The sequence below is a fragment of the Musa acuminata genome, chromosome BXJ2-7 (genome assembly GCF_036884655.1).
Source record: "Musa acuminata AAA Group cultivar baxijiao chromosome BXJ2-7, Cavendish_Baxijiao_AAA, whole genome shotgun sequence".
NCBI lineage: Eukaryota > Viridiplantae > Streptophyta > Magnoliopsida > Zingiberales > Musaceae > Musa > Musa acuminata.
Genome location: NC_088344.1, coordinates 6,867,076 through 6,883,149, shown reverse-complemented (window position 1 = coordinate 6,883,149; position 16,074 = coordinate 6,867,076). Strand labels below are relative to the sequence as shown.

Genomic DNA, 16,074 nt, shown 5'->3' with positions numbered 1-16,074 from the left:
TATCTTATTCGGTTATGAAAGTGAAAGCGAAACATCTAATTTAATTTACCCTAATATCATTGATCTTACCGACGAAAGTACAAAAACGATAGATAAAAATATAATTTTAACATTATAGTTATATTTTTTGTAACGACGAATGATGATACCGAGAGTCGCAGGTGACTATTTTGGATGATGAAAAAAAAACGACGATGAAAGGTAAGATAATGGGAGAGAAGGAAAAGAATGATGTAGATGCCGATGCACTGCATTTGCGTCGACATGCTCGACAACTGCATTGTCGACAATGATGCGAGGAAAGGCGATGACACTTTACATCTGCATTGACACTAATAACAATGCGAGAACGAATGACGTTGCTTGGTATCTACATCAATGTCAACACATATGTAGAGCTCTGCCCCAATGATATCATCATTCATTATTACCGAAAATATAATTAAAATATTGAAAATATAAAACTGATGACGTTATGATAAATAAAACTATATGTTTAACTTTTATAACTATAAGGATTTTAATATAAATTTTTTAAATCTAGAAAATGAGATGATAAGTAATATGTAATTAACCATATATTCTTACATATAGGGTTGGGATAAAACAAGACTAGATGACTATATGTTCTTACATGTTTCCTTGATTCTCACCAGCCTGGGGATGACTAGATGTTCTTGGGATTGGGATGTTTCCTTGATTCTTTCCAAATGAAAACTTCCACGGTGCTTCACACTAATGGTCACTATCATCCTTCTCTGTGGCTGCCATCTTCACTGTTATTAGTCTCAATTCATTTGATGATTCAAAGGAATTGGAACTAAATGAGAACATTGCCAGTACTTGGTTTCAGACTCAACAGTGCAGATTTTTGAAAAATAGATCATGTCTCCTTTTCTGGGGCACAGCAGATTCTGAATCAAGATGTGTCCACTGCCAACTTTTCAGACACCTGCTAATATGTATGGATTGAAAAGAAGAAAGACTTTTAGATTACGTAGCAAGCCTGCAAATTGAGATAGGAGGACAATGAACCAATGGTGACAAGCAGATTAAGACTTGCAGGAGTTCTGATTTTCTCATATTCACTTTAGATGATGACTCTTTTGGAGTAGAGAGATGGAATGGTGCTCTACTGAGCATGGTCAGTCAATGGCAAGTCAAAAATATTACATACCTGATTGCTGTGGCAGCATCATAAACATGCATCTTCTGTGACAAATAGTCAATGGCAAATCAGTCTCTTTTGTCAGAAACTTCCAATCATATGAAAATCCTCTATGGTTGATGGTGATTCTGGAAAACCTGAAGTTGACAATGGACATAGAAGAAATGATTCAAGGGAACCACTATGTGAAGCCAAAGACAAAGAACTGAGTGCCAACCACCCATACTTTGGCAGCCATCTGTAGAGCTTTCCAAAGCAGATTGTCCATATATAGTCAACAGTTAGCCATGGATAGCATCAGCTAAAATTCAAGGTTCTGCCACTACAACTCTTCCAGGCAAGCCTGACCAGTGTGATCCTTCACCCACTGTGGAGTAAAAGAGTTTCTGAACCCATGCCCAAAGGGAATTTTAGTGACTGCAGCACACTTGCTGTTATTCTTTACCATGGGATCTGGAATTCATCTATGAGTGTCCTCAACTTGGTGGCTACAAGATGATAAGTAGACCAGTCATTGTTTAAATTCTAGTAGCTAAAACCATGCATTTGGACTATCTCCTCATTGTAGCCTGTCCATGGGCCTTCTTATAACACTAAAGATCTATAAGATCTCCAGCTATGTCAATCAGATAGTCTTCTATTACCAGAAACAAGTTTCTTGTACTATTATCATCATCATAGGACAACTGACCCTACTTCAACAAAATGTGATTACTTACAGGCTATCTAGCCAGTATTTTCCCCTACATAGTGTCCTGAGAAGGATTGTAAATGAGCATCTCCACACTTGCCTGATATCAGCCGATATATTACACAATCTGAAGAAGACTAAATATAAACAGCCCTATAACATGCGCTTTCCTGTGTTCTCAACAGTGGCATAAAATGTTCAGTATGTGAATCATCCAACATGGATTATAAGCTTTTTCACATGTAATCTAAAATAGGTTTAAAAAATCAATTCTACATGTAATGAAAATGATCTATTTCGGTCGTAACCGATAATACCATAAACCCCACTTTTCGTCAATTTCTAATGATGCCAGCAATCACAAGCACCAAAACCTAAATCAGTCTGACTGGCATCATTTGTAAGATATCTCTAGTCTTCTTGCAGTGGGAGAAGCAAGGAGGATTCAATTTCGATATCAAGAAGAAAGTCATATGATATCTCTAAACATATATAATTTGGGAAAGAGTGCACATCGATGGTCAATAAACCCTTTTCTTAAACAGAAATAGTGTTCCATTATCATAGGCCAATAGTCTGCCCTCCCACATCAACATTAAGTGTTTATTTAGGTCTCTATGTCATCAATTCAGTGAAACTCATAGTTAGTATTACAGCAATTTTCACATGTTATCTTTTCTATGACAAAAAGATTAAGAATAGAAATGGACTAATTTAAGAGACATAATCTATCAATCTATCCAGATAATGGAAATAACTAGGGGTGCATATAAGTACATTCAAAACAAACAGAATCCATGGACCAACTCGGTCCAGTTTTGCCTGATCCTTTTCACAATCCTACAAATAATATGAGTTTTACAACTCAGATCCCACCTAATCTTTGAACATTCTCATAGCCAATACTAGAAGTTTTAGAGGACCTTTTATTTTTACAATCTAGTGTAAACATGATTAAACAAATAAACTAAAATATTGCCCCATTTATTTTTTTAAGGAAATGACTAAATGGAACTTAATTTCCACACTTGTACTCCTATTTCTGCATATACATGTGGCTGTTGGTCATCAGAGATGAAATGATAAGCTCCATAACCCTCTTCTACAATATGGTTTAAGTTCCAATCATTCTAACTGATCAAAGATCTGTAATACAATATATTCATCCATAAAAATTTCATGTCGATCATTGACTGATGACAATTCACCTTTTCTCATCAAACTTTCACAGAATTAATGGCAGCACAAGATAAACTTTAACATATTATACATGCTTGGGGAACTTGTCACTGCAAAATCTATCACCTGAGATAGCAAAGCAGGTTATTCATGATCTGAAGCTTTCTCCTTTGATGACTTTATTAGGACCACGGTTAGGTACACGTAGTAGTTGTCTGCCACTTTCACATCATGACATAAAAGCATGATGGGCCATCGACCCTTATCTTCAATCTAGCATCATACAGTCCTTAAGATTGCCTTTTCCATTGACAGATTGCCTAAGATAAATCTATCAATCACCTCAAATCATTTCTAGGAACTCCCTGGTTCTAGTTTGGAGGACAGCACGAGCTCAAGCACATAAAACAAGAATATGCAAAAACACTTCTCACTACAACTTGTTTCTGATGTAATTAAGAAGAAATCAGTGGTTCAATTGTAAGTGAGACAGTGAAACAAACAATGAACTATATGCAAAAGTGGCAGGAGAGCATGAACCAATTACTATCGGTAAAGCAGATATTTAATTTTCCAGCCACCTCATTTGATCAAATCAGCAGCGGAGGAATAAAAATGAAAGATTTTGGATTGCGGAATAAGTTTGTCACACACAGGCAAAACAACAAACAAATGGTGTGCAAAACAATTACATAAAACTACTGCGAATCGATGTAGTCACACAACAATAGATAGGTAGAAGTAGGAGGTCAAGATATTAAGCACCCATGCCCAAACTGGTTCTGTCCGGTGTTACTACGAGACGGCCGCGTACCACTTCCCAGGCCCGGCCGCCTCCTCTTCCATCACCAGATCCTCGGTCTTGCGCAGCACGGCATGAATCAGCACCAGCAGCAGGCCGACTAGAAGGGAGATGAGCACGTTGGACGTGACCTTGGTTAACAGGAGCAGCACCAGGGTGACCACGGAGAGCACGATCAGGACCACCCGGTCTCCAATGGTGCGGCCAAAGAAGACGAGCGGCTCGTCGCGGAGGAAGTAGAGGAAGAGCCAGGCGGCGAGGCAGGCGAGAAAGACGATGAGGGAGATGGGGTGCCAGAGGAGACTGCAGAAGACGACGAGCAAGACGATGATGGCGTAGTTCATGGCAAAGTAGGCGGCGTTGGTGCGGATCCGGACGTAGGCCTCGCCGAGGCTGGGCGGGAGGCCCATGGCGTGCACGTTAGCCAGCTGCCGCCAAGGCCGCCGCGTGGCGAGCGCGGACCGGCCCCGCTCCTTGGCGCGGGAGATGTAATCGAGGGGAGTGGCGGAGGAGGAGGAGGAGGGGCCGGTGGAGGTGGGGATCGTCCCGTAGGTCGTCATCTCCGGCGATCTCCGGCGGAGGCAACCGAGATCGAAGTCCAAGGTAATACTAATCAAGAGATGTGGCCAATGGAAGGGTGTAGACCTGGCCCGTCGGTGAAGTAATTGATTAATAGCCCGTGTGGGGAGGGGAACCATAAACAAACAAAAGGGCCGGCAACAGATTTGCTGCCACGAATCAGCCAGGATCCAGACATTCACGGCGAAGGCACGTTCTCCGTTCTTTTGGAAGCCGGATCCTGAAGGGGATCCGACAGCTAATCGATTAGAAAAGAGTGGTAGACCATGAATGGTTTGTTTTATTTATTTAAATTTATTTCGTTTCATTTCTACGCTACTTGTCACCACGACTGATCTATCATCGCCCACGTGTTTCACGTGGACCATTCGTTTGCGTGGCCGCTCCTTATCCACCGTCTAAACCATGCAAAGAGGATTCTTATTGAACTATTTGTGCACGTATTTTAAATCTAGGAAGCAATTGCTCCCTGTAGAGATTGTGTATTACCCTATTTTTCCCATACAGTACCTTATTCTCACGAATTACTTAAATTATTCTCTAAGTATTTTTTACGTGTGTCCTCAAACTATTGATTTAAAATACTATAAAACCCTGATGACATTATTATTTCAAAAAAAAAAAACTGATATTGGAATATTCTCCACATGATATAAAAGACGCTTCCACGTTAAGCTAACACAATTCAAGATGTAGTGACAATGATGTGATGGAGAAACATGGAGGCCATTGCTATCTATCTTCTACCGACTAATTTTCTAAAGGAAAGAGTATGGAGTTCAAGCACAGCACAAGGTTGTACAGAGCTCACTCGAAGGATGACACATCACATGCTAATCCGTTGGTCAAGCCTGCCAGTTGTATATAACCAGAAGGTTATAAATTATGGGACTGAGAGATCAAAGTACTTGCCTGCATATGATAAAGATGTGCTTGCGTGGAGCTAATCATACTGATCCAAAGTCAACCCCATCTGATTGGATTAGAAATATCAAATCGGATAAGCAACATATTCAGAGATACGCACACAAAACCGAATAGATTTTTATTTACTCCAAGTTATCTACCATCAGTAAGAGTCAATCAGAACAGAACCAACATTAAGATGCCACTTTATGGTGCAGCTCAGGTAAAAAATATTAACCTGATGATGATGTTAGCTGAAAATAAACATACTGCATAATCATATTTTATGACTGGTGAAAACTGATGAGCATTGATGTGGAAAGAATCCAGAGACCAAACCTGATCAGTCTGACTTAATTTTGTGAACCAGATGATTGTCTCCTACGGCAGCGCAGGTGCTCATGGAGGCTTATTTGCTGAAAAGAAACAAGAATGGGGCAAAAAGCTTCATTTGTTGCTTTCATGTCATTTAAACATTAAAACTAGACCTGGGAAACGCTACCATTATTATCTGAACAAAGAAGTCGTCTTCAGAATCATATTAATAAAAGCAAGATAACAGTACATATACAATAATGCATCTTTGGTCATTGTAATAGTATACATCTTTTTAAGCATCAATAGTTACTTTCAACAAAGAGGAAGAGGCCTGTCCAAATCTATCAAGTTTCTATTGAAAAGATTTATAATTGAATCTGCTGTTGCTTTAGCGCTTGACTTCATAAAGCCACCTGAAACAACATTGAGTTAGCAATAAGCAAGTCGCTGAACAGCCCAAAGTACAAGAAACCGTATCAGATGCACCTGATGTAAGCATAACAAGTGGTATATTTCTTTCCCTGGCAAATCTGAAGACTTTCATCTCTAGTTGACACTCCATCAGGACAAACCTGCATTAGCACAAAACAAACTCTACTTCAGTAACTTCCTTTAAATGTTTTTGACTCCTTTCCTTCCCCCCCCTTTTCATTGTATATATTAATGCTTTCTGGTCCTCTTTTCTGGTTCCTTGAGTATTTCTATAATTCCTTCTTCTCCTCTATACTCGTGAACTTTAATCTCCCACAGAAATGGTGCAACTCATCAGCAGTTCTAAAGCATATCTTTCTACAATCTGGATCATTTTTTACATGCTTGGAGTAAAAAGGGAAACGAAAGGGAAACTGTAAATTCCTGATCAACAAGCAAAAATACAAACCATAAAGTACCTTCAGTCTGCCCAAAGGATCTCCTAGGACATCGGTGCCAGCATTATACACCACCAACTCAGGATCGAAATCATTTCTTGCAACCTAAGATGAATTTTATGTTTAATAAAACTCAAACAAAACATGAGGCTCCAGAATACGTTTCATTTTACAAAAAAGCTTCAAGGGGAAAAAAGGTATCTTTAACAATAATAACACTTGGATCATATGCAACCAGAGCAGTTTAGATAAGTAATTCTAGCAGTTTGAGATGGATAATATCCATATGGTTGCTTGAAAGGGAAGACTGCTTGAGTAGCATTTGTGGCATGCCACAAAAACAAGAAGTATTCTCCCATCGGTTGGAATCTCAATAAAGTAGCTTGAATGTTCCTTAAATTATGAGATCAATCAGTAAACTTCAATTCATGTCATTACACTGTCATGACCAGACCTCATAGCACTACTAACTCAATAACCTAATGTATGGAACCACGTAGCCAGCAATGTTTAGAATTATGTGGTAGTAGGCTCATCTAACCCTACTTACGATCATGACTATGCTCCCACTTCTAAAACTAATAGACATCACAGTCTCCTCTACTCAAGATTTGACATCCTTTCTCTAGACCAAAATCTCCATACCAACTTAATCATCCTTAGTCGCCAACATGATACGTCCAACCCTAGGTAACTTCACATCATGATGTACCTCCAAGCATGTGCAGTTCTTTCCTACTTGGACATTTCATAGTACCTTGTACTAAATCTACTCTAATAACAATTGTCACAAATCAGCCCAATAGAACTACTAAATAATTTGACAAAGTAGCCAATTTGTGCACCCAAAGATACTTAAAACTCAAATTAATATAATAATGATTTTCCCACTTTCAATATAAGACTATATCAGTGTGACAAACTGACATTTCCAACCTATTCAAATAATTGCACCTAGCCATTCTTCAATTGCAATAGAAAATATTTACATGTAGGATAAGTTAGCTTTGTGTTCATGATTATTTGACCTAAATGTGCATTATGTCAAATATTCTTGACCTAAATGTTCATGATTACTTGACCTAAACGTAGGATAAGTTAGTTGATTGCACTTATATGTCAACATTATGTCAAATATTCTTGATGACAGCTAGTGATAAGCCTAAAATAGGCTGAGTACATCGATGACACAAATTGAAGTTCTGGGATCAAAATGAAACTAGCTCAGTCATTACTCACAAGAATCTCTGTATCTCACAAGATATTATTGCACCCCCTGATAGCCATCTCGATAGCTACGTGCCAAGCATATGCTTGTGGACCAAGCATATATCAATATATAATTCATTTTGATCAGCAAAAGTAGGTAAACAGAGGATAGCTATACATTTTGAACCATGTCAAATCGGATGAAAACAGATAGAAGAGGTAGATGAAATAACAACCAAAATGTATTATTTCCTAGGAATGAAGTTCTCAAGGATCATATCTTATGCTGCTATCTACACCAGGCAAGAAGCACCAATTTGAATTAAAGAGGAGTAACTTGCTCAATGTGTTTCTTTAGTCTGACTTCATATCAACCATCATCAAAGCAGAAGATAATGTTCTTCGACATCACTACTGCTAAAATATTTGACATTGTAGAACCCCTTCAAAATTCAAATCCAGTTAACATAGACCCATCATCAGTCAAATGACAGTATCAACCTCTTCCATATTGTATGACATTGTATTGAACATTTAGAGAAGAAAATATTCATAAACAAGAGTCTGTATCATGAAAGTACAGTAATATTTATAACAAGTGTTTTCACTAAATGATTCTCTAAAATCCTTGCTAGTTGCATACACTCTCACTTTATGTTTGAATATTGTTCCCCTTAATTTCAGTCCACAGAGCACACTATCTTCACTTCTTTGAGTTTACTGAACCAAGAAAAAGGCACTCCAAGAGTGTTATTTTGTGGCAATCAAGTATTCATTTATTATAAAGTTTGTTTGATGATTTCACCATTTTGTTCCTCTAAATCATACTTCCTAAAAATTCAAAGGACGTTTAGTACTTGCTCCAAAATTCAAATCCTCCTCAACTTTATACTATCCAACTAACTTCCTGCTACCCTTTCCAACTTGAATATTCAGCTATATAAAGTATTAGACTTTATGCAAGCCTTTGCATTTGGCTGAAAGTTAGATTCATATTATTCCTCTGTATAATTACTATTTATCTTTATTCTTTGGTCATTTCATTAAACTATGAACCTGTAAGCAGTGTATTTTTATGTCCAAGGCTGAAATCCAAATGGAAGATTATTGGTAAAAGAAGGATGTTAGAGAATAGAAACTATCATGAGAAAAATAGTATGAAAACCAAAATGTTTTTCCTCGTGGAATACAAGTGAAGATATGAGTCTCTCAAGTAGCATGACTAACTAAATAGGTAGGACCAATATGTATTATGCTACAAGATAATAGGGATCAATATTAGATATGAAATATCTGAGGGGTCAATATACAAATACCACAATACTAGCAACAAATATAAAAAAAAAGTTATGAAACAGAAGACAAAAATGGTTTATCTACACTGATTTATAATCTTTACCTGATCCGTTATTGGGAAGATTAATTTCATATCCATAACATATAAAGGATATCAACTCATTCTAATGAGAATCCACAAGGTCTCTACTAGTACACATCCATTTGAAATTACCAATTAAACAGAAGCACCCTGTTTAGAATGAACACATTGAAAATGGGAAGATTACAGTGACATGAATTTATGCAATTGTCATTACATGCACTGCATGGTCGTGATTGACCATTAATCAATCATTAGTTGGTGAAGGACACTATGATCAACAATAGCAGAGAAAAAAATGTGTGAAGGTTTTACCTCAAGCGCTTCATCTAGCTTATCTAGATATTCCTTTGTTTTGGTCCCACTCTATGAACAATCAAAAGCACAAAAGAATTTCATGAATACTGAGAAGCAAGTTAACAGCTTTGTAATGACTAGGAAAAGCAGCCAAGAAATGACTCATGACTTACTACCAACTCAACTTTCAGATCAATGTATCTTTTAGCCTCAGAGTCTTGTCAATCAAATCAGACAGCTATAAAGAGAAGATACTGACAGAAGCATTAACATGCTTCTAGCTAAGCCATCACAATAGTCATAGCCATAACTGCTCGATCTCATGAGCCATACTGCAGGCCGTATTAATCATAAGGCTGTCTCATTACTTATGTTTCTGTGTGGTGAGGTCTGGAGGGGGCTTGTGCCACGATATGGCACTAACTGGTGATATTGAAGCAGAGAAAAGGATTACAGTGGAAGAAACGATAAGGAATTCCAAGGCAATATTCATTTCAGAAACTCCCGAGTCTTAGATTGTTGTGTATAATCCAAGACCAGCTTGGGTTAAGTTTGTGGTTCATGTTGTTCATACCTTGGCAAATGTTCAAACAGAAGAGCTGAAAATCCAAGCATATGAATCCAAACAAATCTATTAAATGATTAATCATAGACCTAAGAAAGTCCTAGGTCTCAATCATGCAACTACAGGATAAATGCTGGTGATCACACCGAGTAATACTTGATCAAGCAATTAAATTATGATAAAGAATGCCACTGTCGCATGTTAAAAACGAATTGAATTTCATGAATAGTAATACTCACAAAAGGATAAACTCCAGCATTGTACATGTCCAGAATACAAGAGGTAATATGTAAACTTTTTGAGAAACAAGCTTTTTACCTTGTAATATTCAAACGAACAAAATCAAACTGAATGCATAGTGAAGTGTCAGCATATGCACAAAATCCACCTCCTTTTTCTGCTGAACAATGATGAAAACCACCACCAACATTGATGGCCCATCCTCGCTCTATTGCAATTTTGGCTGCTAGTATGGAACCTCTCGCCTGAAAATTTGAAATTTAAAACCTCTTTCCTTGTATATGTCAATGCAGTGAGAAAAGACAAGTAAATCCTAACCTGCTTGCGATATGGGTAAAGCACTCTATTCTGAACAAGGTAGTTGGAAAGCAGTGCAACTTGGGGAACCTAGGATAAAGCAAAGTAATTATTTGAAATTTTGAATACAGACATTAACTCAATTCACACCTCTGCTAAACCTTCATTGTAAGCATGAGTTCAAGGAAAATTCTCAGCTGCAAAGGATACTGTTAAAGAAAGGAAGAAGATATCTAATGTAACGAAATATGGATTTTGGATGGTATTTGCTCATGTATCTGATGGGAAGCGTGAACAAGATAGGCGGTTACATGATCGAAAATGAAGGCTGAACAACAAGATGAAGAAGAATTTCTTAAATGAGAGTAACAAAATAATGGTACAAAACCAAGCTACTAAAAACAGCATGCTTGATTATATTTTCATTGGAAATTTGTACAAAATAGAAAGGCCACTGATGTATTCACAACAGTAATGCATAACTGAGAAACATATAAGATCTTATCACTTCTTGACCAAAAACTCGAGCTTAAGATATCCTTTTAATTTACTTTATCAATATCCGATTCCCTCTTATATAAGGCTTGTTATGGGAGTTAATTGTAATTTGTGTGAATCCTGTGTCTGAATGTGATGCGTGTACATAATTGGAACAAGAAATAGAGATCTATAGACTAAATTTAAAATTCATCCTAAATGATGAAACTTCTTAGACTTACTACTCAGAATTATATTATTATAGTTTTATGACTGACATTATCTTACATCACCAGATATCAGACTCCTGTGAGAAAGTAGCATAATTTCTGCTCATACATCATCCATAGTCAATACTATCTTGAAAAAAAATTCAAATTATTTATGCCTCAGAAAAGATATATGTATCCAAGACAGAGGAAAAGCATCACCTCAATAATAATGGAAATATTTAAACTACTTTTAATTCAAGAATGAGTCTGAATGCACCTGATTGAAAAACATGTTAACCCCATGTATTAAAAAGAGGCACTAGTAGATGTAGATCTATATATTAAGTAAGCACAGAAGCACTTCGTACCACTAGTAAGTCATCTTTTGAAGCTTTTAATGGTTCTACTGATTGTATCTTCTCCAAAAAAACCTTCTTTACTTAACCACTGGCAAACACAATCCCATTTAGAACAATCAAATGGATGCCTGGATGAAATAGGTTAAATGTATGACGATCAAAAAATGCTAAATAATATTTTCTTTTCAGTGGGTTGGGGCTGGGGAAGAGGGGAAGGAATAACCTCGTAGCAGAGTAAGTAGTTCTTTATGTATGTGAGATGCTCATTCTTCATGTGAGATGGAATTGACATATATAGTTTGAGACTTTGAGTAAGCCTTTATAATCTTATTTTGTCTCTCTTCTATTTTTGTTATTATCCAAGTCACCTCTCCCTTTAATTTCCTTTTCCTCAATCAAATTCCTTATTTTATTCCAAATTATTATCATAGCACTCCCTTGTCACGACTCACAACTACAACTTGGAAATTTTGAATATTTTTAAATAAACTAAAATCAAATCAAATCAGTATAAGAACTAATTTACAGCCAATTTGCAGAAAAAGAAAAGATTGCAAGCAGGTCCAAAGGGATTACGTTTGACTAAGTTCTAACATCAATTGAGTTGTATCACAATCACTTGTTATTATCTGTTAGTGATGACTTGGGTACAACTAGAGTTCTATTTAGCAGGGTTCCAAACCCATCTCAGAAATTTGTCAATACGGGAAGTATCAGTCTGTATCGATGCGCCAACACATGTTACACCGAGGCATGCTGACAAAGACTTAGGCGAGCTGCATCTTGGTAGCGAGTTAGGCCGGTATGTAACACGCATACCATACTGACTTGGGCGGTACAGAAAACCATGCTATTTAGACTTATTAACAACTTATGTCTTGATTGCTATTATCTGCACCCGTTTAGATATTACAATGGAAATATAGTTGGATAAGTTCAGTGATGTGTTTATCCAGCTGGTTTCTTGTTCTCTATAGAAGCATGATCATAAAGGGGAAAATTAGTGATCAGTTATAACTTTAAGCAACACAGGCTTGTCACTTCACCAATTTTGCTACAAATTTTGCTGTTTTAGCATAGTACCGATCATAGTCATGAACATATATAATATTTGTCATTCTTCATTCCAAACGTACATATTAAATGCACATACAGATTTAAGAAAAATTACAGATATTTACTCTCCTCAACTCACAATAATCAAAGTTGAGTATACATCCCTCATAAACCACCCACTTACAGCACAAATTGCAATCCTAGAAGCTATTTCCCATGAACGACCAGTGTGAATAATCATGAATGACATTACCACCTAAACCTTCGAGTCCACTGACCAAAAAGAGTACTGAAAACAAGCCGTTCAAGGAGTTACCGTATTCTGAACCCGACTGACATAAATTGGAATCTGACTTTGATAGAGTTTTTCAAACTTCCATTCTATCCGGACTAGACAAACACGATCTTCGTGATCTATAGATAAATTTGGTGTTCCACCCAGTCAAAATAGTAATTCAACATCGTTGAACCCATAATTTGGTGACACCCCTTGCTCCCCAAAAAAGTCGGAACCCTAATTACGAGGACGCAAAAGAAGCGATCGAAAGAAAATATGAATCGACAAGAAAGCATAAAATAACTAGTATAAACTAAATGATAATCTGCTTACATCTTCTCGATTCCAAGAAACGCGATGTCGTAGGAAGACGAGTAGATCACCAGCACCTGAGATCCGTTCAAGAATCGAATCACAGGAACCAACAATTGTAGAAAGAATTGCAGCGGAGAGGAGATCGAGCGAAACCTTGGACGGGGGACCGTCGAAGTAGAGCTTGCCGGGTAGGATCCGATCCCTGCGGATGGACTCGGCGGCGGAGGAGGAGGACGCTGCCATCGCTGGTCCGGAGAAGATAGAAGGGACGGATCGACGCGGCGAGAACACGAGGGAGACTTCACGAAGGAAAGGGAACGAAAGGCGAGGGTTTGAAGTGGCGAAGTAGGGAAGAGAGCACCTAACTGCCGAGAAAGATTGGATTTTCTATTGAAGCATGCTTTACATATTTATCCTTTCACAGTTTAGAAATAGCATTTTACTCCTCCAAATTTAAAGTTCCATAACCCTCTAAAAGTTTAGATTTTACATTTGTATATATAGATATTTATATCTTTCATATGCATATACTCATGTTAATATATGTCCAATCCACATATTTAACAGCCACTAATCATTGGTGTGAATTAATAAAATATATATCAAATTTTAAAAGAAAATTGCTATTATCTATTGGCAATCCATTATTTCATACAATCAATTAAAAAATAATAAGATATATTTTTACTAAATATAATCATTTAATTATCAATTATATCCTTATTTCTCATAACCTTTCTGTTAATCTAGAATATGTCATCTTGTAGATTGAATATTAAATCAATCTAACAAACATTAAAAAAATATTTTTTACTTCCTCTTCGATCTTTAGATCATCTCATTTGATTATTATTATTTATTATTTTACATCACCAATAATGAAAGAAAAAATAATTGTATGGAGTGAGAATATGTTATGTTTTATATATTAACCGAGAAGATGTTATGTTTTATATATTTATAAACTATCCAAATGAGGAAAAAAAAATAAAATAAAAAATAAAAAAGAAAGATTATGAATAATAAATTTTATTTTATTTATTTTTTCAAGGATTATGAATAAAAAAGGATCATAAATAATAAGAAGAAAGTTTTAAATACTAAACTCCAAATGAAGTTGTAAATAACAAAAGGGGTTATCAATAAAATATATATATATATATATATATTAACTATTTAAAATATTATTTATTTATTTATTTATATAAATTACATAAAACAGTCATTCATGATACATTTTTGCTAGTGGTGCTTCTCTTTTTAAAATTTACTCGAGGCACCATTAAGATTAAAAAAAATAAAAAAAAATATGTTAATTATCCATTAAAAATTGTTACATAGTTTTTATCTATTCGAATTCAAATTAAAATTATCTAAAATAGAAAAACTTATACAACTATTATTTTTATATTAAAAAACAACGACTCATATAACGAACCATTTTATACTTGATTACATAATCAACTTAAAAATATATCAAATTTGACTTTAAAAATTATAAAGTCATATAGATTTAAATGAAATCACTACGTATATTATATTTGTATGCTATATTGAAAGATCGAGGCGATTGGAAGAAATTTTATGATGTCACGCTTATAATAAACTTTATTTTATTTTTATTTTACATAAAATATGTAATTGTAATATAATTAATATAAACTAAATCTACCTACATCATCTCGATTAGAAGAAACATCATAAATTTATATGAATTTACGAGAAAAAAATCCACCTATGCGCCGATTCATATGGTGAATTAATTATTATCGTGCAAAGGATTGATTTATCCTCTAGGAATAAAATTTATTATATCAATTACAATATTTTATATATCCACTAAAATACATCAAAAAACAATATAATCAAGACAAGAAATTGGCTATAAGCTGAATGGTCAAAATTAAAGCCGTCAACCTTCAAGTGAAGTGGTATTCTCCACCATCCGTTGATTTAGTCGTGATGATGATCGAGGAACAACTCCCCATTTCATCACGATCGTCCAATCCTCACATGCACATCACTCTCCTCTATTCCGACCAGACAACTCCACCGAATCTGACGCTCGTGAACAGGTCAAACTCGAGTTCATGTTTGACTCGGGCTCGGTTGATTTGAGATCACATCGAGCCAACTTCAAACGAGAATTCTTCTCTTAACAATTCAAACGCAAATAAGATATTAATCGACTCGATACAAAGTTTAGCGTTAATTTCGATGAGTTAGTTATCATTTATATAATGACAGAATTCCATGCGTCAGATTTCCCCAGATTTTATATTGGTTGGGAAAGCCTGGGAACACATGATTGATTTGTGTGGGCCCGTTTCTGCCTCCAATCACAGGGCAAGTACGCGTTACAAGTGAGGCGTAATTTGAGAGATGCCCCGAAGTCCAAGTCTTTGTCATTATCCCCTCGAGAGTTGCATCCGATGGATGCATTCTCCCCTGTGTGAACAACTCCTTCCTTTTAGTGGGGGCCGTCAACTCATCTCCAGCGAATCTGCCCTGCCCGCGTCTGCTACTCTTTCACATCAGACAAACTTATACCTTTCTTGCTATTCGGGGATGAAACTGGGTCCTATTTGGTCCAGTCATGACTCCTCCAATAACGGGCTGGAATGCGCTGTGGGTAACAAAAGAGGCGGAAGGAATGATTTCTTTTGTTCCACTAGCGACCATGTGTCGTGCAGCGTAATCGCGTGCTTTCTTTTTTCGTACGTTCTCCCGACCCACTCGTCGTGTGGTTTGAGAAAGCTGTGGCCAGAGGTCAGTCTCGCATGGGCTCCACTTCTTTTTCCATTTAAAATCAGGTATATTCGAGGGGTATTATGACCGAGTTTGACGAGGGTTAATCGTAGATAAATCGCTATGGTGCGA

The 16,074-nt window shown here is 36.4% G+C and overlaps 1 protein-coding gene, 1 long non-coding RNA gene and 1 pseudogene across 3 annotated transcripts; all 3 read right to left on the bottom strand.

The window, feature by feature from the left end:
- Window positions 1–3,648: 3,648 nt before the first annotated feature.
- On the bottom strand, window positions 3,649–4,501 carry LOC135616898 (PRA1 family protein F3-like). The gene has a single exon (XM_065116632.1). The coding sequence runs from the start codon at window positions 4,398–4,400 to the stop codon at window positions 3,834–3,836; it is 567 nt and encodes a 188-aa protein (XP_064972704.1). The 5' UTR covers window positions 4,401–4,501; the 3' UTR covers window positions 3,649–3,833.
- Window positions 4,502–5,854: 1,353 nt separating this feature from the next.
- LOC135618040 (histone deacetylase 2-like) lies at window positions 5,855–10,227 on the bottom strand (annotated as a pseudogene).
- Window positions 10,228–10,594: 367 nt separating this feature from the next.
- LOC135616897 (uncharacterized) lies at window positions 10,595–13,554 on the bottom strand. Of its 2 annotated transcripts, none has more exons than XR_010488533.1 (3): window positions 13,348–13,554; window positions 13,213–13,268; window positions 10,595–11,634 (listed from the first exon to the last, which is right to left on the bottom strand). It is a non-coding gene; the product is annotated as an uncharacterized LOC135616897 (long non-coding RNA). The 2 variants fall into 2 exon arrangements; XR_010488532.1 differs by lacking the exon at window positions 10,595–11,634 and adding an exon at window positions 12,636–13,116.
- Between the last annotated feature and the right edge of the window lie 2,520 nt (window positions 13,555–16,074).